Source organism: Leopardus geoffroyi, chromosome C3, assembly GCF_018350155.1.
Source record: "Leopardus geoffroyi isolate Oge1 chromosome C3, O.geoffroyi_Oge1_pat1.0, whole genome shotgun sequence".
Lineage (NCBI taxonomy): Eukaryota > Metazoa > Chordata > Mammalia > Carnivora > Felidae > Leopardus > Leopardus geoffroyi.
The window spans coordinates 2,713,201-2,740,491 of NC_059338.1; the positions used below are offsets into that span (position 1 = coordinate 2,713,201).

The window sequence follows — 27,291 nt, forward strand, 5'->3', positions numbered from 1 at the left end:
TGGGTTCTCCCAGCGCATGCACGCCTATGTGTGGTGTATGTGTGTGCGTGATGTATATACCCCCGTGTACGGTGGGTGTGCACAGGTGGGTGTGCATAGAGGATGGGGTATGTGCCTCCACTTGTGCACAGTCTCCAATCCAAGGCCACTCAACGCGACAGCGTTTGTAGAGACAAGAAAAACGAACTGCCCATCACACGTGGAGAGAGCTCCAGTCCACAAGGGGACGTGTGCAACGTTAAATGAGATCCTTCCGTGTGTATGGACTTTTCACACGGCTGGCCCGAGGCGGCCCTCAGTCCCTGCCAATGGCCGTCTCCACAGCGCAGCCCCCAACACGGCACTGGGGTCGTCACAGCAGCGAGAGACAGGGTGTGAGCCAGACGGACGTCTCACTCCTGTGAGACCTGCTGTCACTGAGGGACGGCCATCACTTTAGCTGAGCTCCGCTCCAGAGCAAGTCACAGGGCGCGGCACCCACTCCAGGGCCCGGGCTCCCACAGCGTGTGGGCAGCCACGGTGGAAGGTGCCTCCTACGCTGGGCACTTGGCATCGGCCCAGATGTGCTCGGGGCTCTCGATCCGTGATGTCGTCACGTCCAGACTCTCAGAGTTAGGCGGCGAGGACACTGTGGGACGGCAGGTCAGGACCGGGTTCAAGGGGACGCCCCACTAGGACCAAGACCTGATTCCAGCATGGCACCAAATTCTTGCTCTGTCCCGCCTCCCAGAGTCAAGGGAGTCTACTGGGAGTCTACTCATGAGCGCCATGGGTTCTAGGGTTTTCTCCTTATTCTCAATGACAAAACACTCACCGTGTCTGTTTCCAATGCCCTAGGCGCCTTCAGCACTGTGGTCAACGGTTCTGGAACACTTGGATCTCAAGTGGAGGATTCTGGAAACATAGTTTCTCTGAAGGGAACTCAAGGTGGTTCTGTGCCATTTCATGTGACCAGACGTCCAGAATTAGCTCCAGGAGTCAAGCTGGAGAAGATTTCTTGGGCCATTAAATCTGGAAGAAACTACACGATCATGCTGCACGTGTCTCCTGGGGAAGATGTTCCAACATGGGTCAACTTCCAGGACAAGCTCGAGAAGAGGGTCCATGTGGTCAACACCACGACCCTGAGGATTGACAACCTGACCCTTCAGGACAGTGGGCAGTACTGGGCTCGAGTCTCCTTAACTGGAGGAAGAGAAACGAACCGGTATTTCCACCTCACTGTCTACGGTAGGTGGTGGCTCCTCCCCCAATACATACTTACCCCCTTTCTTTTGTCCCTGGGAGTGTCCCTGGCCCCCCTCGCAGGACCCCTTCCAGACCCCAGACTTGAGGCTCTGGCTTCTCCCTTGAAACTGGACGCAGTGTGTTCACCACAAGTCGAGGCAGAGCCGAGATCACGCCTGAGGCTTCACGCAATGGCTCCTGTCCTCATAGCCACTCGCTGTGTATTTGGGTCAAGTCTGTCTTATCTGTAAAGTGGATTCACCATCCTTGGGGGAGGATGCCAGGGCGACAGTGAGATTCCGCCCGAGAAAGCATGAAGCATGATGGTTCCCACTCACCTGACCCCGTGTCCTCTTGTCCCTCGGGCCCCAGAGCCCGTGCCCCGCCCCCAGATCCTGGGCGAGACTCCATCCGTCACACCAGACTGGTGCAATGTCACCCTGGAGTGCCATGCCCCGGGAACCAGAGAGGACGTGAATGTGTCCTGGGAGAGCAAGGTCCTCCTCAGGGAGCTGGAGCAGAGAGGGGTCCCACGACCAGCCCCCAACCCCTGGACCCTGGCTCTGAAGCTGCCCCTGAGCCAGCCCAGCCCCAGCATCACCTGTGTGGTCAGCAACCCGGGGGACCGGAAAACTGCCACCCGGGACCTTGGGGAAGTCTGTGCCCACGGTGAGTGCATCCTGTCAGAGGGGAGGGGACTCCCGGAGCTCAGGTCCCCCTGGGTGAGGGTTCCGGGCTCTGTCCCCCATGTTTAGGCCACCTCCTGCCACCGTCACCCGTCCAGGAGGCTGGCAGGCACATCCCGCTTGCTTGTGCCTTTCGGTGTCTCTCTCCTGCTCCTCTGCACCCCTCACCCCTGCTGGTCCAGGCAGCCCCCTCGGGTACCTCACCCCTGCCTCATCCTTCAGTCCTTGTGTGTCCCGGGAGGTTTCCAGCAAGCGAGGGGGGAGGGTCAGTGGTCGGTGCCACCTGAGGGAGGCCGAGCCAGCCGCGGCCTGCAGGGCTCAGGCGTCGGGGCTCGTGTGCCCGTCTCCGGTCTCGGGGACACGCTTCCCGCCCACGTGCTCGCCTGGATTCCCGGATGTGTCCTGGGCTCCCCAGGTTTCAGCCTCTGGCCAGGCTGCTCCTTCTTCCCCGGACCTTCCAGGCCGGAGTCCTCCCCTTCCCCACTTACTCCCGTCCAGGGACCCCTTGCGGTCTCCCTGCAGCTGCCCCACCATGTGTGACCCCTGCCGGCCCACAGGAGCCCACACTGGGGACCCGTCCAGCAGGCACTGACCTCGAGCGGGGCTCCTCACCTCGTTTGCTCAGGGCCCTGCAGGAGCCCCCCCTGAGCCGCCCTCACCCCTCGCCTCCACTCGGGAGCACAGGGCCCCCCCCCCCCCCCCCACCGAGAGCTGATGCTGTGGCCAAGGGCACCGGAGGGGGGGGCCGTGGCTGCTTCTGTTTGCCTTCCTGTCCCACCTCGGCCTCCCCACCTGACTTGCTCACCGTCAGCGTGTCCCCGAGTGAGCAGCGACCGGCTTCCCTGTGTGCCGCCTCGTCCCTCCACCGCATCGTCCCCCTGCTGCCTCAGCATCCCTGAGTCCCCGGGGAAGCTCGTCCCTCAGTGACCCCTAACCCTCTGGAGGAGCCTCCTGCCTCCCGCTCACCCTCCTCCCTCCGGCTCCTCCCTCAACTCAGTTCGGCCCTCCCCTCCGGGAAGCCCTCCCTGGAGACCCGTGTCCCGGCTGTGAACCTCTAGTGCACCGTCATGGCCCTGGCTGGCTGCCTTCGGCCTTTTCCCAGCCCTCCCCCCACGGCTGAGCCGCTGAAGCGCCTGGACCCTGTCCTGTCCCTCTCAGCACCCCGGCCCCAAGCAGGGGCCCGGTGCTGGTTGAGCAACGGGACCTGCCGTGTTCCCCCCTCTCCAGCCGAGACCGGGTCCCTTCACACGTCTCCACGACCTGGCAACGGGCATGTGACGTTGTCTCTTGTCTCATCCTTCTTCACTGTCTGTGTGGGAGGCAAACAGGTCCACCTGGGCTGGACGGGTCTGCCCGGCTGCCAGACATCTTGGCGACTGTTGGTGTCAACGTGGGATTGATCGTGGGAGCTTTAGTGGTCTTGCTTCTGGTCATCGGGGTTACGGCGCGCATATGGCTGATGTGTGACAGGTAGGCCTGGGAGAGGCAGGTGCATTTTGCCTTCCTGTGCACACATACCTCCCTTCCCCTGGGACCCTCGTCTCCCTTTCTCCTGCATTTTCCTACTCAGGGAACATCACTGCAGAAGGCGGGTGGGTGTGGGCATGATCTTGGGGGTCATGGTGGTGGGGAGGGTACACGTTTCTGACGTTCAGATGCAAGTTCGACCTGTGTGTGTCTCAGGGGCAGGATCAGAACAGAAAGGTTTAGACTCTGTTGTTAGCGTCAATGAAAGAGAACACGAGACAGGAGACGGCAGAGATGAGGTGAGTCCAGGAGAGGAGGTCAGCCTGGGTTCTCCTGCATCCCGGTGCCTGGGTGTGAATTTGTCAAACCCAGGGATCAGCAGTCTCTGGCCTCATTGCCTCTGTATCCCTCTCCAGACAGTGCGGAGTTAACACGGGTTCCGTGCAGTGCTGGGCGCTTCGGGGGGAGGTCACGTGAGCGGCATCGCATCTGTGTGGGTCCCTCTGGGGCCTCTGTGTCCCTCAGCTGTGGCAGGAACCCTCTGTCTGCGTTCCAGGGTTCGGGGGAACCACATCTCGAACAGGAGACACCGCTCACGAGTCTACAGTGAGGTCCGCCACCCAGGCCAGGTCTTGAGGGTGATTTAACTGGAAGAAGCAGGGAATCCAGCCTCCCCCCGACACCTCTGTAGTGCGCGTGATGCCTGAGGCCCTGGTCCTGCCCCCTCCCCCTCTGACTGCTCTCAGCAGGGACCGGATTCATCCAACCTCCGTGAATCTCTATGCGGACACGTCGTGCACAAGTTGAGCAGAAGACACACATCGCGGCAGATCGAGGGGGACCTTCGTCGTTAATCGAGTCCAAAGCTGTGGTCCGGTTCCGCTCAGCCTCAGCCCCTTTGGCAACTGTAAACGGAGCCCACTCTCCCCACGTGTGTGCCCCGTCCGTCGTCCTGTCCGGACCCTCGGCCTCTGGGACCCATCGACATGAAGTCTCCACTTCCAGCCTCGACCGGTTCACCACCAGCCAATTGTCACTATGTGCATTTTCCTTCTGTCTCTCTCCCCCAATATATGTGCAAATAACCACTTTAAAAAAAAAAAAAACAGATGAAATTTGTCTCAGACCTATTATGGCTTTGTAATTTCAGGTTTAATTTGAAAAAGTTTGTTTTCACTCTGACCCTTGTGACTCCGCTCACAGCAGGACCCCCGGCCCCTCCCTCTCCTTCTCTTACTGCCCCCACCCCCCCATCCTCTGCTGGTCCCCCCGGAGCCCTCGTCTCTCCCCTGCCACCACCTCTCCCCCCGGTGACTCCGGCTAAGTCTGAGGCCGGAGCCTGGCTGTGCTGAGCCCGCGTCTCCAGTCCTGAGCCGACACCCTCACGCGGCCGCCTGATGAACACGGGCTCTCGGAGGCACAGTCACCTGTGGGAAACCCGATTCCTGCCACACGGGGACCCTCCCCCTCCCCGGCTCCTCCATGGGCTCTGGTGACCTTTCCAGCTCCCTCGGGTCCACCGTCCGCCCACTGGCTTCAGCAACCCCTGGAGGTCCCCTCTGCTCCCTCTTCACTCCCCCCTGGCGTCCACACCACCGGCAGCCCGTGTGTCCCCGTATGTGCCCTGGTCTCTGCACGAGGTCCTCGCTCCTACTCTGGCGCTCGGCCCCAGTTTCCTGCAGGTCCAGAACGCGGACCAGAACCCGGTACCGCCTCGTCCCCGGGACCTACCTGTGGGGCCGGCCCGTGGGCGCCCCCTTCCCAGCATCGGGGGGCCTGGGGGGCTGACCTAGCAGCAGAATCCAGGCAGAGGAAGGAAGAATCTAAAGAGGAAAGACTGAGGACCCTGAGGGCACCCCACCCCCAGCTCTGGGATCTCAGGCCCAGGGACACTGGTTGTTCTGCACACAGGGCACAGTCAGCCTGAGAGATGCTTTATTCTTCGCCTCGGGCCAGCTAGTAAGACACACCAAACTTCAGATCTGCAGGGGAGGGTCAAGGCCCAGAGAGCCAGGCCGGGTGGGGGCAGGAGAGAGAGGAGGCGCTGGGCTCACGGGTGGGAGAGACTCGGTGCCGACCTCCACCTGCATCGCCCTGTCCTGCCCGTCCCTGTTGTCAGCTGTCCGGCATTGAGGTGGACGAGGTGTGGGCCGCCTCTGCTCTCCCAGCAGGTGTGTGCAGGCGGGTGTGGCCCGGACCTACAGCCTTGATCAGGGGGTGTGGCAGCAGCAACCCCCCCTCTCCGCCCCGGAAACCCAGTGTGTCCACGGAGCAGGGCCGGAGGGGGGCGTCCTCCACGCGACTCTCATCCAGGACACCCAGGAATGAGGGGCAGGAGAGGGGGGCACCTGGCAGCCGGCCCTGTTCTCTGGTGCCTCAGTTTCCCCTTCCTGGGCTATGGCCCTTGGAGAGGGACAACTTGTGAGTGGGGGTGGGGCCATGGCACCTTTCCCAGCGGTTCTGGCAGGTTAAGGGCCGCCTGTCACCCCACTCTTCCCTGCTCTCTGCCCTCACCCCCAGCACCCACCCCCTGTTCCCTGGCTCCCAATGAGCCCCCGGGGACCCGCAGCGGCAAACACAAGAGGGACAGACAAGGGCCAGCCCCAGGGAGCGCGGGGGACAAGCTGACTGCGCACCCTGCATCCGGCCCCCAGGAGTCTCCCTATGTCCTTATAAACTCCAATGTCCCCGTCCCCAGACGTGAGCCCTTGCCCGCCTCTCTCCAGTTGGACCACCTCCCTAGGCAGCAGGAACGGGATGGCCGAGTTGGCCTGTTCTGGGGGTGCACACAAGGCCGGTCACAGAGCCTGTGGTCTGTCATCTGCGGCCCCTCCCACTCGATCCCGACCTTCTTCCCGCGAGTCCTGGTGCGGGTGCCGGCACCTCTGTAGAGCAGGTGGGGAGGAGAGAACCGCGGAGCCACAGGGGGTCCCGGAGAAGGCGCGGAGCCCCCTGCACAGGGCCCTGCACGCGGGGGACGCTCGAGGCCTGTGCCCCGCACCCCCCACCCTCCATGACGATGGCCGGGCTCCCCGGTGAGGCGAGATGTCCCCACTCTGCTCCGTCCGCGGGACTGACCTGCTTCCCGAGGCCTGAACTGCTTCCGCCAGCCTGGGAGCTCCTCTGAGACGAGGACTCAGCTCCCTGTCTCTCCCTGCCCCTGTGCTGCACACAGTAGGCGCTCATGACCTGTGTGTGCAGGCCAACCCATGGTGAAGGCTTCTTGGCAGGAACTCTCCAGAGGCAGTTCGGTCCTCGGCCGCCAGGTGGCGGTGGTGGCCGGCGCTCAGGGCCTGGAGGGAGGCTGCTCAGAGCGACTGGGGGGGTGGGGGCAGGGCAGGTGGTGCTGAGGGGGGCGGGGCGGCGGAACTTGTCCCTTGGAGCCCAGACCCAGCACAGGGCAGAAGGGGGAGATGAGCGCCAGACACACTGGGAGGGGGGGCAGGTGGCAGGGGGGCAGTGTAGACATAAATGTGCAGCCAGGAGTCAGGGATCAGGAGCCAAAGCTGGAAGGTAGGAGCCCAGGTGAGCGGTGGGGGGCGAGGTCGCGAGGTAGGAGGGGTGCGTGGGGGGGGGAGGGTAAGGGGGGAGGGCGAGGATCTGAGGCTGTTGACTGATTGCGAAGGGGAGGTGGGAGGGGTATCTGGGGCTAGGAGGGGGTGGGTGACCGCTGGGAAAGGGGGATCCCTGGAGTATCCTGGGTCTGAGGTCCGAGGTCCTGATCCAGGTTTCTGGGGTGAAACAGGCTGGAGGGCAGAGTGGGGTGCCTGCCCCATCCCCTGAGACAGACCCTGAGAGGTGAGGGCCGATCCCGGGGGAGGGAGATGGGACGCAGGGGATCCCTGAGGTCGCAGGTCATGGGGGTGATACCTGGTCCTGAGAGAAGGTTTGCTCCCTGGAAGAGGAGTCGCTGAGAGCTCAGAGCCTGGAGCCTGCCTCGGATTCTGTGTCTCCCTCTCTCTCTCTTCTTTCCCCTGCTGGCCCACTCTCTGTCTCAAAAAACTAAATATACATTTAAATAATTCAAAGGGAAAGTCTAGGGGTGCCTGTCTGGCACAGTGTGTGGAGGGCGAGACTCTTCATCTGAGGGTGGTGAGATCGAGCCCCACGTTGGGAGCAGAGCCTACAAAAAAAAGTAGTCTAAGGTTTGTTAGGTTCAATTAAACAAAATGAATGACACGGGAAATCAATTGTTCTGTGTTCTCTCCGGAAGGTGGCTCCCGATGACAAAGATCACGTTTTACACATATGATTAAAAATCCTACTCTTTCCATAAGTTCGCCTTTGGGGCCCCTGGGTGTTTCAGTTGGTTACGTTTCCGACACTTGATTTCCGCTCAGGCCATGATCTCACAGATCAGGGGTCGGAGCCCCGCATTGGACTCTGTGATGAGAGCCTGGAGGCTGCTTGGGCTTCTCTCTCTCTGTGTCTCTGTGTCTCTGTCTCTCTCTCCATCTCCCTCTGTCTCTCTGCTGGGTGCTCTCTGTCTCTGAAAATATTTAAATAGACTTGAAAAATTGACTTGCCTTTTCCAGAACCTCATGTAGCTGGAATCATACAGTGTGTAATCTCTTCAGATTGGCGTCTTGCATGTGGTAACAGGCATTTACGTTCCCCGCAAGTCTTGTTGTGGTTTGATAGCTCATTTCTTTTTAGTGCTGGGTGACGACCCATTGTCTGGGATTTAGCTGTTTATTCCCTGATGACATATGATGAGGGGCATCTCTCCTGTGCTTTTTGCCATCAGCGTGTCTTCTCTGGTGAGGTGTCTGTTAGTGCCTTGGGCCTCTTTTCATTGGGTTGTTTGTTTTGTTAATGTTGAGTCTGGAGAGTTCTTTATATATGTTGGCTAATACTTCTTTATCAGCTGTGTCTTCTGCAGATATTTTCTCCCTGTCTGTGGCTTGTCTTTTCCTTCCCGGGATTGCCTTTGCAGAGCAGAACTGTTTCATTTCACTGAATTCCTGTTTACGTCATCTTTCTTTCACGAATCGTGCCTTTTGTGTCTTTCTGAAACGTGTTCACCGGTCCCAAGAACATCTAGATTTTCCTATGTTGTCCTGTCGGAGCTTCCCAATTCTTCGTTCATATAGAGGTCCTGATCCGCTGAGTTAGTTTTTGGGAAGGGTGTGAGCCGTGTGTCTCAGTTCTTTTTTTTTAGCACGTGGACGTCTGGTAGTTCCAGCACCATTTGTTGAAGAGACTGTCTTTCGTCCATGGTATTGCCTTTGCTCCGTGTCAAAGATCAGTTCACCGTCTATACGTGGGTCTATTTCTGAGCTCTCTATCCTGTTGCACGATCTGTTTGGTTCTTCTCACCAAATCCGTGGTGTCTTGATGGCTGTAAGTGTGTAGGAGGTCTTGAAGGAGGGGGTGTCAGTCTTCCAACTGGCTCTTCTGCAACATAGTGTGGCCTCCTCTGGGTCATTTTCTCTCCATGCAAACTGCGGAATCACGTGACCGATGTCTACAACATAACGTGCTGGGCTGCAGATTGTGGTTGACTGAATGTATAGATCAAGTTGGGAATTTGGATATCTAGACAATATTGAGCCTTCTTATCCATGAACATGGTCTATCTCCCCATGTACCTAGTTGTTCTCTGATTTTGTTTATGAGAGACTTGTAGTTTTCCTCATAAAGTTCCTTGCATATTTTGTAATATTTATGCCTCAACAGTTCACTTTTGCGTTGTCAGTGTAAACGGTACCGTGCATTCAGTTTAAAATTCCATTTCTTCGTTCCTGGTGTGTAAGTGAGTCTTTGAACGTCGAGTAGAAACCTTGTGTTTCCTGTAACCGTGCTATCATCCGTCATCAGATGCAGAGTACTTCTTGTTGTGTCGATTCTTTTGGACGTTGTACATGGAAACCCACGTCACATGTGTGCAATGATGGTTTTATTTCATTCTCCAGTCAGTGTACCTTTTATTGCATTTTGTTGTCTTATTGTGTCAGCTAGGACTTCATGTACAACCCTGAGAGAGGGTGTGGATAGGAGCCATCCTTCCTGGTTCCTGGCCTTAGAGGAAGCATTTCCTGCCTGTAGGCACTAGGTATGATGGTAGCTGTGGTATTTGTGGAGATGATCTTTATCAAGTTGAAGAAATTCTCCTCTGTTCCTAGTTTCCTGTGAGTTTATCATCATGAGTGGGTGTTGGGCTCAGTTTCTTTTGGAATCAGAAGTCAATGGAAAAAAGGAATTTTGTGGACTGATAGCAGCTAGGCCGTTAACACTCATCTGCCCAGGTGGACCCCGTCTTCCTGCTTACTGGGACACAGAGTAAAGACCAAACCCTTGTACCGACACAATAGCATGCATACCTTCCAAGCTGCTGAGGGCAATTTAGAACAAAGTAGTCTAAAGTAAAGGAACCCAAGTCTGTTTTCTATACTTATGGGAGGCAGAGCAGCTCCAGGAAAGACCAGGTCCCAGAGTCAAGCCAACACGTAGGTTGCTACATGAGAAGCCGCAGGGTTTCTGGAGGACACACGATCGCCCCACTGAAACACGTGGGTGGCTTGTCTGAAGAACGTTGGCGAGTTGTCTGGAGCTCCGTTGGTGCGACTGCTGAGCCCCAAGCCCCTCTGGGAAGACAGGCGGTTGTGTGCTCGTTCTCCATCAGGCGGTTGCTGCTGGCACACTGTTTCTGGTTGTCACCCGTGTCTGGAGGGGCAGGTGCTCTGGTCCCTGTCGAGGCCCCGACCGCTTCCATCACGGCCCCCAGACCCCGTCCCCAGCAGCAGGCACGTGTCCAGGCTCAGGGAAGACTTCCTTCGTGAGCCCGAGCACCTGTCCCTACACCCACCCTGCACCTTGGCTCCCTCTGTGCCCTGTTTCTGGAAAGCGTGTTCCCTCCCCTCCCCCGTAGAGAGGAATGCGGGCAGGGTTCTGAGTCCTTGGGCTGAGGCACATGATGTATGTTAGCTGCTCCCAGTCTGCTTCCAAAATTTCGGGACGTGGCCGAACGTGGGAGAAGCAAGCCCCACGGTGAGCAGGGCTGGAGGCGCTGGCCCACGTGTGACACAGGCAGTGTAGGGGGGTGGCTGTGGTCAGCAGGGGCCTCTGTGAACCTCAGAGCCTGCAGAGTGGCAACCACAGGGCCTGTTTCCTCTGCCTGGGGGTGTGAAAAAGGAGAGAGGCTGTCCGGGGGCAGGCCTGGCCTCCCTCCCCCTTCCCCTCCAGTGGGGCTTCTCAAGGTCAGGAGGGACTGAGGTCTGGACAGACCAGTGGCCTATGAGCCTGAGATGTGGGCCTGGCCCCGCCATGTCCCGGCTTCCAGACCGTGGGCTCATCAAATACCCTAAATGGGCCCCGACGTTACTCATCTGTAAAATGGATGCTAATCTCGATATCCGCCGCCTCTCGCAGGGACCGAGCCTGGGAACCGCAGAAACCAGACACGCTGTGCACGGGTGACGTTAGCTCTTGCTGCCCAGGACGGCGGCGAGTGACAGAGATCAGTATGTGGGGTCGAAATGTCCGTGGTGGGGTGCCGGCGTGGCACGTGTGTTGGCGGCCCCTCCCGTGTCCCTGACCTGCAGCTGCTGGGGGTTCCCTCCGGGGCCCTGGGCCCTGTCCCCCACACAGTGGTTTTGGTGAGCAGACATTCTTCCCCCGAGGCGCTCCCCGGGGGTGCAGGGACAGGGACAGGGGCATTGCCGACTTGCTCCCCATCACGCCAAAGTGACCAGTGGTGAGCTGCCCGGGTGGGGCCTCTGTCCGAGGAGTTTCTAACCGCGAGGCCGGGGACTGAGCCTTCTGAAGGACCGTCCCCGTTACGGGACAGGAGCGGGGGAAGAAGACGGTGTTGATGCTCTCTTGTCCGAGGAGCGCAGAGCAGGTCGGGGAGCCCAGAGTGGACGGGGTGACTCTTGGAGGCCACAACGGTGGGAAGGGACGGGGGCTGGGATGTTGGGTCTCAGAGATCACGGTTAGGAGTCCAGTCCCTGCTCCTCCCTGCTGAGTGACCTGCGATGGTCGTCCAAAGCCTTAGGATGGGCTTCCCCATCCCCAGAAAGGACTTCCCAGCCATAGGCTGACTACCTTTGTTATGCCCAGAATTCGTGATCCCCAAAGACCACCAGGGAGCCGAGTCGGATGCAAAAGCAAAAGAGCCTTTATTTGAGCTAGCTCGAGCTCAGTCCCCTACCTGCACCGAGGCAGCGGTGAGATACCAGGGATAGAGAGAGAGTTTCAAAAGCACAAAGGTTTTATAGGGGTCTAGGGGCAGCCGATTGGCTGGGGAAGGGGCGTGGCCTCGGCCGATTGGCTGGGGAAGGGTCAGAGTCCCGCCACGCAGGTCGCTGGGCGTGTTTTGATCAGGAAGCTTGAATGGGTGAGCGGGAGGTCACTCAAAGGGAGGAGGCGTGGTCTAGGTGAAGGACACAGAACAAGATGGAGCCGCTGGCGTAGGCCCGCCCTTTCATTCCCCCCTTGTCACGTAGCTTAGGGACCCAATCATGGGACCGGCTGCATTTATGGTGACAAGGGGAACAGAGTTTGGAGGTCTTATGCTACGTTCTGGGAAGCATGTGTCCCTGGGGTGGCTCTGGGAGGTCTGATTAAGTATTGTCCCCGAGCTGGTGTCTATGATCTGCCAGGCGATGTTCTGGGGGGCGTGGGGACTCCCGGCAGCATGAGCAATGACAAGCAGAGTTGACAGAGTTACCAATATTATGTGGGTCGAATGCGCTGTAGCTTGAGCTGGAGCGGCTTGTGTTGGTCCCGACTGATGGCCCATCGCGTGACGAAGTCCTTCCGGATCGAGGAGGGGTCCGCTGGCCGAACGTGGGTGTGATGGACCCAGGTCGCGATGCCGTCTACTTTGAGAGCAGTGGGGGTTGTCAGCACCACGATGTAGGGTCCCTTCCAGCGCGGCTCGAGGGTCTCTCGGTGGTGCCTCTTGACGTAGACCCAGTCTCCCGGCCTGTACTGATGAGGTGTCGGGGTCGGGCCAGCCTCGTAGATGGCACGGAGGCGCGGCCAAATGTCCTCATGCGCCCTCTGGAGCCCTCTCAAGGAAAGAAAAAGTTCTTGATCTTTAAACTCAGCAGTAAGTTCAGCTCGAAGGCTGGGAATAACAGGGGGTGGCCTGCCAAACATGATCTCGTAGGGAGTAAAACCCAGAGTGTAAGGAGTGTTTCTAACCCGGTAAAGGGCGTACGGTAGGAGAGTCACCCGGTCCCCACCAGTCTCCATGGTTAATTTGGTAAGGGTCTCTTTTAGGGTTCTATTCATTCTTTCTACCTGTCCTGAGCTCTGGGGCCTATAAGCACAAGGTAATTTCCAGTTCGCCCCCACCGCCTTGGCTACTGCCTGTGTTACTTGGGAGATAAAAGCTGGTCCATTGTCTGATCCTACCATGGCAGGAAAACCATACCTGGGTAAGATGTCTTCTAGTAGCTTCTTAGCCACCGTCTGAGCCGTTTCATGCTTGGTTGGGTATGCCTCCACCCAGCCAGAGAAGGTGTCTGTAAATACTAAAAGATATTTAAAACCATACTTTCCTGGTTTGACTTCAGTGAAGTCGACTTCCCATTGGGCTCCCAGTCTGGTGCCTCTGAGCCTGGTTCCTTTTTCATTTGATGTGGCTCTCGCATTGGTGAGTTGGCAGGTCTTGCAGGAAGATACAACTTGCTCTATTTTGGTGTCCTGTTGGTGAATCTTGATTCTGGCATGTCGGATTAAGTCTTTTAATTTTCGGGCCCCCATGGGAGTAGACCAATGCATATGCTCTAATACTGAGACTCCGAGCCGGTCTGGCAGCACGAGCTCCTTGTTAGGTGTATACCACCATCCCTTTATCTCCTGGGCCATGGGGAGTTTCTTGATCCGCTGTAACTCCTCCTGGGAGTACTTGGGCTGGTCTGGTAAAACTGGGTCTCCCGGGTCTGGTAGTTGTATGGTCATGGTGGGGACTGGAGTAAGGGCTACTGCCTTGGCTGCCTGGTCAGCCTTTTGATTACCTCTAGCTACCGGGTTATCAGTTTTCTAGTGCCCTTGGCAGTGGATAATGGCTAGCTTGGCAGGAAGCCATAAGGCTGTAAGCAGGTTAAGTATCTCCTGCTTATTTTTTTTTAATTTTTTTTAATTTTTTTAATTAATTTATTTTTTCAACGTTTATTTATTTTTGGGACAGAGAGAGACAGAGCATGAACGGGGGAGGGGCAGAGAGAGAGGGAGACACAGAATCGGAAACAGGCTCCAGGCTCCGAGCCATCAGCCCAGAGCCCGACGCGGGGCTCGAACTCACGGACCGCGAGATCGTGACCTGGCTGAAGTCGGACACTTAACCGACTGCGCCACCCAGGCGCCCCATCTCCTGCTTATTTTTTATAGTCCGTCCTTCTGCTGTCAGTAACCCCCTCTCCTGATAAATTGCCCCATGAATATGAGCTGTGGCAAATGCATAACGGCTGTCTGTGTAGATGTTAAGCCGTTTTCCAGCTCCCAGCATCAGCGCCTTGGTGAGGGCTATGAGCTCTGCTCGCTGGGCTGACGTTCCGGAGGGTAGAGCCTCCGCCCATACAGTGTCCATTTCAGTGACCACCGCTGCACCCGCATACCTGTGTCCGTCCCGCACAAAGCTGCTGCCATCAGTGAACCAAGTAGCCTCGGCATCGGGGAGGGGCCGGTCGGTCAGGTCCGTCCGGAATCCATGTACTTGTTCCAGGATTCCCGCACAGTCATGTAGTGGAACACCTAGGTCAGGGTCAGGCAGCAGGGTTGCAGGATTGAGGGCCACACTGGGGTGGAACCGCACCCGTGGAGGGTTGAGTAGGAGGCTCTGGTAATGAGTCACACGTGTGTTGCTCATCCATCTATCCGGAGGCTGTTTCAGGACCCCTTCAATGGCGTGTGGGGTCGTGATCCAGATCTCCTGTCCTAGGGTCAGTTTGTCTGCATCCTTGACTAGGAGTGCTGTCGCCGCAATAATTCTTAGGCATGGCGGCCAGCCGGCAGCCACTGGGTCTAGTTTCTTAGACAGGTAAGCCACTGGGCGGTTCCAGGGGCCTAAGCCTTGAGTTAGAAACCCTTTTGCTATTCCCTTATGTTCGTCTGCAAAGAGGTGGAAGGGCTTCATAGTGTCTGGTAGGCCCAGGGCTGGGGCACTTAAGAGGGCCTTTTTTAACCGATTAAAGGCAGTTTCTTCTTTTTCAGCCCATTTAAATGTTTTCCCCTCTTTGGTAGCTTCATATAGGGGCCTGGTGATCTCAGCAAACCCTGGAACCCAGAGGCGGCAGTAGCCTGCTGATCCTAGGAATTCCCTCACTTCTCTTCGGGAGGTGGAAGTAGGGATCTTTAGGACAGTTTCTTTTCTGGCATCTGATAACCGCCGCTGTCCGCCCTCCAGGATATATCCCAGGTAACTCACCCTCTCCCTGCATATCTGAGCCTTCTTCGCGGATGCCCGGTACCCCAAGGCCCCCAGGGTAGCCAGCAGGTCCTCGCTCACAGTCTTTGGCTGTGTCGGCAGCAATCAGGATGTCATCTACATACTGCAGGAGGGTGAGGCCACGGTGCTCCCTTCTGTACTCACCCAGGTCCTCGTGTAGTGTCTCGTCGAAGATGGTGGGTGAATTTTTGAATCCCTGAGGTAGCCGTGTCCAGGTGAGTTGCCCACTGTAGCCCTCCTCCGGATCATGCCACTCGAAGGCGAACAAGGGTTGGCTCTGGGGTGCCAGCGGCAGACTGAAGAAGGCATCCTTTAAATCTAGTACAGTATACCAGACCCTGGAGGGCGCCAAGGAGCTCAAGAGAGTATATGGGTTGGGGACAGTTGGGTGTATGTCCGCGACCCTCTTATTTACTTCCCGGAGGTCTTGTACCGGTCGATAGTCGTTTGTGTGAGGCTTTTTGACCGGCAGTAGGGGGGTGTTCCAGGCAGACTGGCAAGGAACTAGTACCCCTAGGCTTCGTAGTCTCCGGATGTGTGGCTGGATCCCCTTCCGGGCCTCCTGAGACATGGGGTATTGTTTGATCCTTACCGGACTCTCTCCTGGCTTGAGCTCTACCAGGACTGGGGTCCTGTGAGTGGCTAGTCCCATCCCCCCGTCTCTGCCCAAACCGAGGGGAATTCTTGTAGCCATCTGTCTATATTATCCTCTCTCGGGAGCGCCTCCTGGTGGAGGAGGTATTCATCCTCCAGTTTCACGGTCAGTACCCGGATGGGGTGGCCCTTGCCATCGGTGACCTGAGGCCCCCCTTGTCTGAAAGTTATCTGAGCTCCAATCTTGGTCAGTAAGTCCCATCCTAACAGCGGGTAGGGGCATTCTGGTATTACCATAAAGGAGTGGGATACCCGGCTCGTTCCCAAATCTACTGTTCTTCGGGTAGTCCATGAATACTGGCTCATACCAGTTGCCCCTTGTACCCAGGACTTCTTGCTGGCTAGTTTTCCTTGGGGGGTGCAGAGGACCGAATGTTGTGCTCCGGTGTCGACAAGGAAGCCAATAGGGGTCCCCTCCACTTTAAGAGTTACCCTGGGTTCGGGGAGAGGGTCCGAACCCCGACTCCCCTAATCACTTAGTTCATCTAGCTCTAGGACTTTTACTCGATCAGTCTTGCTTCCCTTCCCGCCGGCCCTTTTTGGACAATCTTGGGCCCAATGCCCTATCTCCTTGCAGTATGCACACTGATCCTTCTGCAGCCTCTGCTTCCCCCCCTTGGTAGTTCCTTTACCTTTTCTTGTGTCGTCTGCCAGCTGCCGGAGACGGCGGTCTCGTTCCTCGGGGAAGTCAGCAGTGGCAGCTAGTAGTATTCTGGCCAGGTCTCGAGTCTGCTTACTGCTGGCAGCCGCCGTGGCGCGAGCCTGCTTGTCCTCAGGAGGCTCCCGGTTATTATATACCTTTTCGGCTACCACCAGTAAGTCCTGCAGACTTTTTTCTCCTAGTCTATCTATTTTCTGTAATTTTCTCCTAATGTCTATGGCCGATTGGTTTACAAAGGCCATGATAACAGCTGCCTTGCTTTCTGGAGCCTCTGGATCCATGGGGGTATAGGTACCGAATGCCTCCATGATCCGTTCTGAAAAGGCAGCCGGAGATTCATCTTTTCCCTGTTGTACATTTCCTACCTTGGCCAAATTGGTTGGCTTTCTAGCAGCCATTCGGAGAACCCCCATTAGAGTCTGGCGGTAGACCCGGAGCCTCTCCTTACCTTCTGCCGTGTTGAAATCCCACTGGGGCCGAGTTAAGGGGAAGAAGGCATCTATCTGAGCCTGGTTGATGGTTGGATTCCCGTCTGCGCCCGGAACTAGTTTTCGGGCCTCATTGAGGATTCTTTCTCTTTCTTCAGTCGTGAACAGGACCTGCAAAAGCTGCTGGCAATCATCCCACGTGGGCTGATGGGTAAAAAGAACAGAGTCTAATAAATCAATAAGCCCTGCCAGTTTCTTGGAAAACTTAGGATTCTGAGCTTTCCAATTGTAGAGGTCACTAGTGGCGAAAGGCCAATAGTGATGGGGCTGATTCCCCTCCGCGTCTGGGGGTCCGGTGGCTCGCAGGGCCAGAAGAGTGGAGTCGGCGGTGGAGGCGGATTGCTCCCTCTGAGCCCTTTGTCTGGTAAAGGGCGGGCTTCCCACTGGAGCGTTTCCGCCTCCCGCTCTCAGAACAGCGTCTGCCTCCCTCGGAGGGGGAGGATGGTGTTCTTCCGGCATCCTAGAGGGGTTATACGGGGGAGGAAAAATTAATTCTTCAGTACCCCCCTGTAAGACAGGGTAGAGGGGTGCTGAAGGCTGGATAAGACTTTTCTTCTTCTTTGTCCCCTGCAAAGCAAGAATGGGTTTTGGCTCTGGAGGGAGCGGGGCTAGGAAGGGCTTAAGCCAAGAGGGTGGGTCTTCTACAAGGTCCTGCCAAGTGATAATGTAAGGGAGTTGATCAAGATGACCCGTAGTAGGCCGAGAGATGATACTCCTGACTCGGTGGATGGCAGGGAGGTCGAAGGTCCCCTCTGGTGGCCATCCAACATTGAAAGTTGGCCACTCGCTAGAACAAAAAAACTGCAACCGACCCTTTCGGACTTCCACACTGCGGTTGTTAGCTCTTCCCCTCGCATCCTTAAAGTGATCAATCATAATACTTAGAGGAGTAGTCTGAGTCTGTCCCATGACGTCCGTCCAGTAAGTCCACAGAACAAAACAGAGAAACACAAAAACAGACAACCAGAGGGCCCCTAGAAAGTCTTCCAATTCCATGGAAGCAAAACTGCAAGCTAGCTTATACCTTTGAGGGGATTCCACGTCCCTCCGAAACCGATGAGGGGATTCCACGTCCCTCCAGAGACGACGGCCTCACGCCGACCAGAGGGAGCAACCCGCCTCGTCTCAGACCTTTGAGGGGATTCCACGTCCCTCCAGAAGGGAGAATCGGAACGTCTTCCGAAACTCCCGGCCCGTGGTCCTCCAGTGCGTCCACTTAGACCGCGTCGGGCACTACCAGATCTCCAGAAATGAGCTCACACAGAAAAGACAGAACAAACGGACAGACACTAACCGTGGCCAGTCAGGCTCTCTGGGTCGGGGGTCCCTCGGGGGTCTTGGGGATCCCGGACGAGCCCCCAAATGTTATGCCCAGAATTCGTGATCCCCAAAGACCACCAGGGAGCCGAGTCCGATGCAAAAGCAAAAGAGCCATTATTTGAGCTAGCTCGAGCTCAGTCCCCTACCTGCACTGACGCAGGGGTGAGATACCAGGGAGAGAGAGAGAGTTTCAAAAGCACCTTTCAAAAACAAAGGTTTTACAGGGGTCTAGGGGCAGCCGATTGGCTGGGGAAGGGGCGTGGCCTCGCCGATTGGCTGGGGAAGGGTCAGAGTCCTGCCACGCAGGTCGCTGGGCGTGTTTTGATCAGGAAGCTTGAATGGGTGAGCGGGAGGTCACTCAAAGGGAGGAGGCGTGGTCTAGCTTGAATGGGTGAGTGGGAGGTCACTCAAAGGGAGGAGGCGTGGTCTAGGTGAAGGACACAGAACAAGATGGAGCAGGCGGCGTAGGCCCGCCCTTTTTGTGTCCCCGGCCATCCTGGGGTCCAGCCTTAGGATCCGAGGCTCTGAGCAGCTGGGGGGAGCCTCCGTGGGCGGGGAAAGGGCACGGCCGGCGGGGAGTTATGAGGCTGCTCCCCCAGGGTCCATGGGAGACAAGGTTCTCAGAGGTCGTGGGGCCCCGTCTGGGGAGAAGAGGCCTGACCCTCAGCAAGTGGCCGTGAGTCTGAGGCAGCCGAGTCTGTGGACGGAGGAGCCCGTCCCTGCCCCCTGCCTGTGTGTGAGAGGGGGCCCAGGGCTGGCAGAGCCTTAGGGGGACGCGCTGGTGGGGTGCTGCCCTGTTGGGGGGGTTTGCCCTGTGTGTGGGGGCAGGGTGGGTCTGGGTGCCCGGAGAGCCTGGGCTGCTGGCAAAAGGGAAATGCCCGTGTTTGCACTGGGGTGTGGGGGTGGGCCCTTCCCACAAAGCGCTTTGTTCTTGTGCTCAGAGCGTCTTCCTTAGACACCCGACAGTTAAGTGCAGAGAAAATCAGAAAGGAGATTTGACTCGTTCAATGGTGTTAAGACAGAGGACAGGCCCAAAGCAGGGGGGTCACTGTGTCCCTGGTACAGTGGTTTGTGCGACTTTGGGCCTGGCCATCGGCTGGCCCTGGGGAGCAGGGCTGCCTGGGTGGAGAGTGAACCCAGGGAAACAGGTAAGGGGTCCCAGCAGTGCCGGCTGGGGAGATGAGATCACCAGGCTGGTCGTGCCCACAGGACAGGGCATCTCCCACACAGCGCCTCACCCAGGGGGGGTTCCTATGTTTATTCCACCATCCTTCCCCGAGGGTCACTGCAGGTCCCAGAGAGAAGAGGAAGCATCTGAATGGCTTATCTAGACCAGCCAGCTTATTCTAGACAGTTGGCTCCGCCCTTGGGGTGGGAAGTGCCTAAGAGTGTTCTGAGCAGAAGCTCGCCTCTTCTCTTGCCTCTGCCTCCTGGATGTTTCCTCCACGGCCATCTGGGCCCAGACCAAGCCTGAAGGAGGCAGCCTGTGATGGGAGCCCACTCAGAAGACCCCCACCTGTGCTGGGCCTCCCGGCTCCTGGGGTTCAGCAGCCTCGTCCTCAGTGAGTGGCCCGGACTCCCCGGGTGGGAGGCCGGTGTGCGGGGCAGGGAGGCGGGGGTCCCGTGTGTCTGATGTCTGTGGGGAACAGCCCGAAATACCAACTCTGTCAGGGAGCACGAGGGGGGCATCTGGCTCTGAGCCTGGACCCGCCTGGCACAGGGGAGAGGCTGCCTCTGCAGCTGTGAGGGGAGCAGGGGGCCGACCCAGGGTCCTCATCGGAGCTGGTCCCGCTTCTGGGGCGAGAGGAGGGCACGGACACAAGGAACCAGGAAGGGAGGGCGGCCTCCGGAATTTGAGGGTGTCTGCGCCCACTTGCTGGAAGGGTGTGGATGACAGAGGGTGCTGATAATCAGGGCCCTGATCATCAGGGCCCCGGCTCAGGGTGAATGGGGTGACGGGAAGGGAAGTAGCAGGTCCCCAAAAGGGAACTGAAAGAAAGACTGTCCTGAGGAAACCCAGATACTCCCGTTAGCAATTCCCCCGAGACCATCCGCCTTCGAGAAACAGACGAAATAAGAACAAAGGACAAGACGGAGGTCTCGAGAGCTGTGGATTCCTGGGAATTTCATTTCCTGCCATGTTTTGCTTGAGTGCCCTGGCCTCTCTGGGGGAGGGGGATGCAGGGGTTCTAGGAAATTCTCGAACCTGGGGCATCTGTAAGCAGGGCGTCTCTCATCAGACATGAGGTTTGTGGGGACCTGGGGGCTGAGTTGAGCGTTCGACTCTTGATTTCGGCTCAGGTCATGATCTCACGGTTCACGGGTTAGAGCCCCCTGTCGGGCTCTGTGCTTTGTCAGCCTGGAATTGTCTCTCCTCCCGTCTCTGTCCCCACTGCACTCATGCTGTCTCTCTCTCTCAAAATAAATCAATACATTTAAACATTTATTTAAAAAAAGAAAAGAAAATGAGCTTTGTAAGGCGTTGACATCTCTCTGATCTCAGTATTTTGGCCACAACAAAATGTAGGCTTTCCCTTTGTTTTAATTTTAATTAACTGGAAAAATATGTGAGATTACGAAGAGTTTTCTCCGTCAACACTGGGTTGGAAGATTATGAGGGAAAGAAGGAAAGAAAAATGGAAGAAAGAAGGAGAAAGGAAGGAAGGGGGGAAGTAAAAATTTATGTTCATTGCTGAATATTAAATTTTATCTTCTTCAGGGCCTCCTGGGTGGCTCAGTCGGTTAAGCTTGGGACTTCAGCTCAGTCATGATGTCACGGTTGGTGGGCTTGAGCCCCCAGTGGGTCTCTGTGCTGACAGCTGGGAGCCTGGAGCCTCCTTGGGATTCTGTGCCTCCCTCTCTGTCTGCCCCTCCCCCGCTCTCACTCTGTCTCTGTCTCTTGAGACTAAATCAATGTAAAAAAACCAAAAAACAAAAAAAAAAATAAATGTTATCTTCTTAAATAAATCCTGCTCTCTGGATCACAGCCACCTGTGTCCCTGGCCGTCTGTCTTTCTGTCCTTCTGTCCTTCCTCTCTGGGATTAGCACCTTCTGCTGATCTGAGAGGTCTCACTGCCTTCCTCCCAGCTTGAGTCGGCTTCCGGCCTCCTGAAGCCCAGGCTCACCATCCAGCCTGGGGGGCAGGCCCTCCCCTGCAGCCTGAGGGCTAAGCCTCCTCCCTCCCTGGTTCCCTCCTTCCCAGCAGGTGCCCGAGGTCTTGCCCTGCCACAGGCGGACAGGCACCTGGGTGCCCTTTGCCAGGAGAATAGCTGGGGCGTGAGAGCCCAGGACTGCTGGGAGCCGCTGAGAGTGAGCCCCTTCGCAGGGCAGGGGAGGGCAGGGGGAGAGGTGCAGGCAGCTCCCTGCAGGGGAAGCCCTGGGCTGGGGGAGAGGGAAGCCGGCTCCATGGGCAGAGGCCAGTGGAGAGAAATGGGGAGATGCCCACACCATGTGGAGCCACAGTATCCGGCCCTCCCTCGACTCTAGGACGCTGCCCCCCCTGCACAGGTGTGCTCAGTTTCCTGCTGCGTGGACTTGACAGGGACCATGGAAACCAGCTGCCGTGGACACAGCCGGGAGCTTCATGGCTCTGAGCGGAAGGCCCGAGGGGGACTTTGTCTCCCGTGGCCGCCTGTGGGCGGCACCATGGGTGTCTGTCTCCCGGGAGCCCGTCCCTGATCCCGGGAGGAGACCCCGAGAGGGCAGCTGGTGGGGAGCACAGGGCTCCATCCGGGACGTGGGAAGTTCGGGGCGGACCCCAGCTGTGCTTGCCAGGAGCAAGCATCGTGGTGATGGGAACAGCTCACACCTAAGGGAAAGCTCTCGCCTTCTGACACCCTGGCATCGGTTCCCTGAGGGGAGCGCGGTCATTGTCTCTGAGTCAGAGACTCAAGGAGAAGGCAGGGAGCTTACATGACTGCCCGAGGCCACAGGCTGCAGAGAGCGGAGGACTCCCGCCTCCCGGACCCTGCCCCGGTCCCCACCGCCCTGCTGCAAGGGACCTCCTGGTCTGAGACCCAAGCACAGTCCCTTCCGGTCACATTCACACACCAACACTGCAATCGCAAAAGTTCTAGGAGGCATCCAGACCGAGTTCAAAGCACACATTTGCCATTTGCTGGGGGGCCGATGTTTTTCTGCAAGACGTAAAACCAATAAGCCTTACAAGTAACGGATACATCCAGTTTCTTGAGGCTGAGAGCAGGACCAGAGTCCACAGAGGTGCACGTTGGAGAAGAGTTACGTTATGTGTGTTAGAAAACAGGCTGATTCTCTTACGACAGGTGCGGCAGCTCCTCTGAAGTAATGGGACACAACAAGCCAAGGACACAAGCAGATCCAAACCGCAATGGGACGCAGCAGCTGGCACGTGGGGACAGGGACCGGCCGTCCGGGCCGGGCAGCGTCAGGCGGGATGCAGCCGCCTGCTGTCGGAATGAGGGAGTTAGTGAGGACATCATTGCGTAGAAGGATGTGGAATCTTCTACAAGCACTACTGGCCTGAGCCCTTCTCTGGGTTCTCTGCTTCCTGGGAGAGCCAGGAACGATGTGAGCACAGCCAGGAGGCAGGCCCCGCGTGAGGACAGCTCACGGACCTGGAGAGGGGTCTGGGGCCCTGGCAGGCAGCGGTCCCCCAGGCGGCCCTGCCCTGCTGCAGGGGACACATGGGTCTTCCTTTCAGGACAAGGTCGTTCTTTGCCCGTCCCCTTCTTTCCTATCCCGGTCTCCAGAAGGACCCAGGGTATCAGGTCCCCTGGGCTGTGCCGCATGGGGCATTTTGGGGTCTGGAGGGGCGGCCCGGAGGCCCTTGCCTTCTGGTCACGGCTCTGCAAGAGGTGACTGAGGAAGGACATTGAGGGTGTGTCGGGGACCGGCTGGGGAAGCGTGGTCTTCGTGGCAGGCACAGCAGAGCTCACCTACCCATCATATCTTCTCCCACATTTTTTAGTTCTGGGTAGGTAGCCAGGGCCCTGCGACTAGGTGGCCAAACCCATGAGCAGAGATCACGCCGCATCTGGAGGGGAGAGAAACCCCCACGGGCGATTCCCCTGTGTGCCTTCCCTGCTGTGGCCCCGAGGGGTGCAGCCACCAGGGCGTGATGCCTCTACATTGTGTGACAGGACCCCTCTCAGTCTCAGAATCTCCCCTTGTCTCAGCCCCTGAGCGACTGGAGTGCGGGTTCCCGTAGCACAGCCTCCCTGAGCCTGACCTTGGGCCACTCCACTCCAGAGCAAGTCACAGGGCACGGCCCCCAGTCCAGGGCCGGGGCTCCCACAGCGTGTGGGCAGCCAGGTGGAAGCTGCCTCCTAAGCCGGGCACTTGGCATCGGCCCAGATGTGCTCGGGGCTCTCGATCAGTGATGTCGTCACGTCCAGACTCTCAGAGTTAGGCGGCGAGGACACTGGGGGACAGCAGGTCAGGACCGGGTTCAAGGGGACACCCCACTAGGACCAAGACCTGATTCCAGCATGGCACCAAATTCTTGCTCTGTCCCGCCTCCCTGAGTCAAGGGAGTCTACTGGGCGGATTTCATGAGCGCCATGGGTTCTAGGGTTTTCTCCTTATTCTCAATGACAAAACACTCACCGTGTCTGTTTCCAATGCCCTAGGCGCCTTCAGCACTGAGGTCAACGGTTCTGGAACCCATGGATCTCAATTGGAGGATTCTGGAAACGTGGTTTCTGTGAAGGGAACTCAAGGAAGTTCTGTGTCGTTTCATGTGACCCGAAGTCCAGAATCACTTCCAGGAGTCAAGCTGGAGAAGATTTCTTGGGGCATTAAATCTCAGCCACACGACAAGGTCATCCTGCACGTGTCTCCTGGGGAAGATGTTCCAAAATGGGTCAACTTCCAGGACAAGCTCGAGAAGAGGGTCCATGTGGTCAACACCACGACCCTGAGGATTGACAACCTGACCCTTGAGGACAGTGGGCAGTACTGGGCTCGAGTCTACTTAACTGAAGGAAGAGAAACGAACCGGTATTTCCACCTCACTGTCTACGGTAGGTGGTGGCTCCTCCCCCAATACATACTTACCCCTTTCTTTTGTCCCTGGGAGTGTCCCTGGCCCCCCTCGCAGGACCCCTTCCAGACCCCAGACCTGAGGCTCTGGCTTCTCCCTTGAAACTGGACGCAGTGTGTTCACCACAAGTCGAGGCAGAGCCGAGATCACGCCTGAGGCTTCAGCCAGTGGCTCCCGTCCTCATAGCCACTCGCTGTGTATTTGGGTCAAGTCTGTCTTATCTGTAAAGTGGATTCACCATCCTTGGGGGAGGATGCCAGGGCGAGAGTGAGATTCCACCCAAGAGAGCATGGGGCGTGGTGCTTCCCACTCACCTGACCCCGTGTCCTCTTGTCCCTCGGGCCCCAGAGCCCGTGCCCCGCCCCCAGATCCTGGGCGAGACTCCATCCGTCACACCAGACTGGTGCAATGTCACCCTGGAGTGCCATGCCCCGGGAACCAGAGAGGACGTGAATGTGTCCTGGGAGAGCAAGGTCCTCCTCAGGGAGCTGGAGCAGAGAGGGGTCCCAGGACCGGCCCCCAACCCCTGGACCCTGGCTCTGAAGCTGCCCCTGAGCCAGCCCAGCCCCAGCATCACCTGTGTGGTCAGCAACCCGGGGGACCGGAAAACTGCCACCCGGGACCTTGGGGAAGTGTGTGTCCACGGTGAGTGCATCCTGTCAGAGGGGAGGGGACTCCCGGGGCTCAGGTCCCCCTGGGTGAGGGTTCTGGTCTCTGTCCCCTATGTTTAGGTCACCTCCTGCCACCGTCACCCGTCCAGGAGGCTGGCAGGCACATCCCGCTTGCTTGTGCCTTTCAGTGTCTCTCTCCTGCTCCTCTGCACCCCTCACCCCTGCTGGTCCAGGCAGCCCCCTCGGGTACCTCACCCCTGCCTCATCCTTCAGTCCTTGTGTGTCCCGGGAGGTTTCCAGCAAGCGAGGGGGGAGGGTCAGTGGTCGGTGCCACCTGAGGGAGGCCGAGCCAGCCGCGGCCTGCAGGGCTCAGGCGTCGGGGCTCGTGTGCCCGTCTCCGGTCTCGGGGACACGCTTCCCGCCCACGTGCTCGTCTGGATTCCCGGATGTGTCCTGGGCTCCCCAGGTTTCAGCCTCTGGCCAGGCTGCTCCTTCTTCCCCGGACCTTCCAGTCCCGCGTCCTCCCCTTCCCCACTTACTCCTTTCCAGGGACCCCCTTGCCTACAGCTGCCCCACCGTGTGTGACCCCTGCCGGCCCACAGGAGCCCACGCTGGTGTCCCGTCCAGCAGGCACTGACCTCGAGCGGGGCTCCTCACTTCGTTTGCTCAGGGCCCTGCAGGAGCCCCCCCTGAGCCGCCCTCACCCCTCGCCTCCTCTCGGGAGCACACGGCCCCCCCCCCCCCCCCCCCCCCCCCCCCCCCCCCCCCCCGAGAGCTGATGCTGTGGCCAAGGGCACCGGAGGGGGGAGCCGCGGCTGCTTCTGTTTGCCTTCCTGTCCCACCTCGGCCTCCCCACCTGACTTGCTCACCGTCACCGTGTCCCCGAGTGAGCAGCGACCGGCTTCCCTGTGTGCCGCCTCGTCCCTCCACCCCATCGTCCCCTGCTGCCTCAGCATCCCTGAGTCCCCAGGGAAGCTCGTCCCTCAGTGACCCCTAACCCTCTGGAGGAGCCTCCTGCCTCCCGCTCACCCTCCTCCCTCCGGCTCCTCCCTCAACTCAGTTCGGCCCTCCCCTCCGGGAAGCCCTCCCTGGAGACCCGTGTCCCGGCTGTGAACCTCTAGTGCACCGCCATGGCCCTGGCTGGCTGCCTTAGGCCTTTTCCCAGCCCTCCCCCCACGGCTGAGCCGCTGAAGTGCCTGGACCCTGTCCTGTCCCTCTCAGCACCCCGGCCCCAAGCAGGGGCCCGGTGCTGGTTGAGCGACAGGACCTGCCGTGTTCCCCCCTCTCCAGCCGAGACCGGGTCCGTTCACGCGTCTCCACGTGCCTGGCAACGGGCATGTGACGTTGTCTCTTGTCTCATCCTTCTTCACTGTCTGTGTGGGAGGCAAACAGGTCCACATGGACAGGCCGGTGTTGGTTTCTTGAGAGACATCCTGGGGGCTCTTGGCATCACGTTCCTGATCCTTGGAGCCGGACTGTACCTTCGGTGCTCACGGGGGAGGAAGCAGAGCTTGGAGCCTGGGAGAGGCAGGTGCACTTGTCCTTCCCGTGCCCGCGTACCTCCCCCCGCCTCCCACTGACCCTCAGCTCCCTTCCCCCTGCGTCTTGCTGCTCAGGGATGTCCCTGCAGAAGGCTGGTGGGTGTGGGTGTGACCGAGGGGGGCATGGTGGGGGAGGGTACAGGTTTCCAAGGCTCAGATTCAAGCTCCATGCGTGGGACTCTGGTGCAGGGTTGCAGGAAGAGCACAGGGACCGTTTTGTTCGCGTCCACCGTGCGGGGAAGATGTCCCAAGACCACAGGAAGCAGGTGAGGCTTGGGTTCTCCCGCGTCCCTGTGCCTGGGTGTGAGTTTGTCAAACCCAGGAATCAGCAGGTTCTGGCCTCGTTGCCTCTGTATCCCTCTCCAGACAGTGTGGAGTTAACACGGGGTCCATCCAGTGCTGGGCGCTTCGGGGGGAGGTCACGTGAGCGGCATCGCATCTGTGTGGGTCCCTCTGGGGCCTCTGTGTCCCTCAGCTGTGGCAGGAACCCTCTGTCTGCGTTCCAGGGTTCGGGGGAACCACATCTCGAACAGGAGACACCGCTCACGAGTCAACAGTGAGGTCCGCCACCCAGGCCAGGGCTTGAGGGTGATTTAACTGGAAGAAGCAGGGAATCCAGCCTCCCCCCGACACCTCTGTAGTGCGCGTGATGCCTGAGGCCCTGGTCCTGCCCCCTCCCCCTCTGACTGCTCTCAGCAGGGACCGGATTCATCCAACCTCCGTGAATCTCTATGCGGACCCGTCGTGCACAAGTTGAGCAGAAGACACACATCGCGGCTGATCGAGGGGACCTTCGTCGTTAAACGAGTCCAAAGCTATGGTCCGGTTCCGCTCAGCCTCAGCCCCTTTGGCAACTGTAAACGGAGCCCACTCTCCCCACGTGTGTGCCCCGTCCGTCGTCCTGTCCGGACCCTCGGCCTCTGGGACCCATCGACATGAAGTCTCAACTTCCAGCCTCGACCGGTTCACCACCAGCCAATTGTCACTATGTGCATTTTCCTTCTGTCTCTCTCCCCAAATATATGTGCAAATAACCACTTTAAAAAAAAAAAACAGATGAAATTTGTCTCAGACCTATTATAGCTTTGTAATTTCAGGTTTAATTTGAAAAAGTTTGTTTTCACTCTGACCCTTGTGACTCCGCTCACAGCAGGACCCCCGGCCCCTCCCTCTCCTTCTCTTACTGCCCCCACCCCCCCATCCTCTGCTGGTCCC

The 27,291-nt window shown here is 58.2% G+C and overlaps 3 protein-coding genes across 5 annotated transcripts in view; 2 read left to right on the forward strand and 1 right to left on the reverse strand.

Moving 5' to 3' along the window:
- The window catches only part of LOC123585923 (SLAM family member 9-like), a 44,170-nt gene that overhangs the window by 761 nt on the left and 16,118 nt on the right, over nucleotides 1–27,291 (forward strand). Inside the window, exons 2-6 of one of the 2 annotated variants that reach the window (XM_045454659.1) lie at nucleotides 832–1,230; nucleotides 1,600–1,896; nucleotides 3,242–3,383; nucleotides 3,597–3,679; nucleotides 3,937–4,562. In XM_045454659.1, coding sequence (XP_045310615.1) covers nucleotides 832–1,230; nucleotides 1,600–1,896; nucleotides 3,242–3,383; nucleotides 3,597–3,636 — 878 coding nt within the window. In that variant the 3' untranslated portion in view covers nucleotides 3,637–3,679; nucleotides 3,937–4,562. Of the gene's footprint in view, nucleotides 1–831; nucleotides 1,231–1,599; nucleotides 1,897–3,241; nucleotides 3,384–3,596; nucleotides 3,680–3,936; nucleotides 4,563–27,291 lie in introns of those variants that run through there. The other variant, XM_045454660.1, reaches the window with a different exon arrangement.
- Nucleotides 11,903–12,811, reverse strand: LOC123585924. Its single transcript, XM_045454661.1, has one exon. The coding sequence runs from the start codon at nucleotides 12,744–12,746 to the stop codon at nucleotides 12,057–12,059; it is 690 nt and encodes a 229-aa protein (XP_045310617.1). The 5' UTR covers nucleotides 12,747–12,811; the 3' UTR covers nucleotides 11,903–12,056.
- Nucleotides 19,316–27,153, forward strand: LOC123585922. Of its 2 annotated transcripts, none has more exons than XM_045454653.1 (6): nucleotides 19,316–19,463; nucleotides 23,512–23,905; nucleotides 24,346–24,569; nucleotides 25,928–26,066; nucleotides 26,266–26,342; nucleotides 26,552–27,153. In XM_045454653.1, exons 1-6 carry the CDS (start codon nucleotides 19,391–19,393, stop codon nucleotides 26,671–26,673), a joined length of 1,029 nt encoding a protein of 342 aa, XP_045310609.1. In that variant the 5' UTR covers nucleotides 19,316–19,390; the 3' UTR covers nucleotides 26,674–27,153. The 2 variants fall into 2 exon arrangements, with proteins under 2 accessions (XP_045310609.1, XP_045310608.1); XM_045454652.1 differs by having other exon boundaries at nucleotides 19,329–19,463; nucleotides 23,512–23,904; nucleotides 24,273–24,569.

Bases quoted from the DNA above. Each gene is read 5' to 3' on its own strand.
- LOC123585922 (XM_045454652.1), top strand. From the start codon at position 19,391: ATGGGAGCCCACTCAGAAGACCCCCACCTGTGCTGGGCCTCCCGGCTC. The intron at 24,570-25,927 runs GTGAGTGCATCC...GGAGGCAAACAG, and splicing joins TGGGGAAGTGTGTGTCCACG to GTCCACATGGACAGGCCGGT. The intron at 26,343-26,551 runs GTGAGGCTTGGG...TGTGTCCCTCAG, and splicing joins CCCAAGACCACAGGAAGCAG to CTGTGGCAGGAACCCTCTGT.
- LOC123585924 (XM_045454661.1), bottom strand. From the start codon at position 12,746: ATGGTAGGATCAGACAATGGACCAGCTTTTATCTCCCAAGTAACACAG.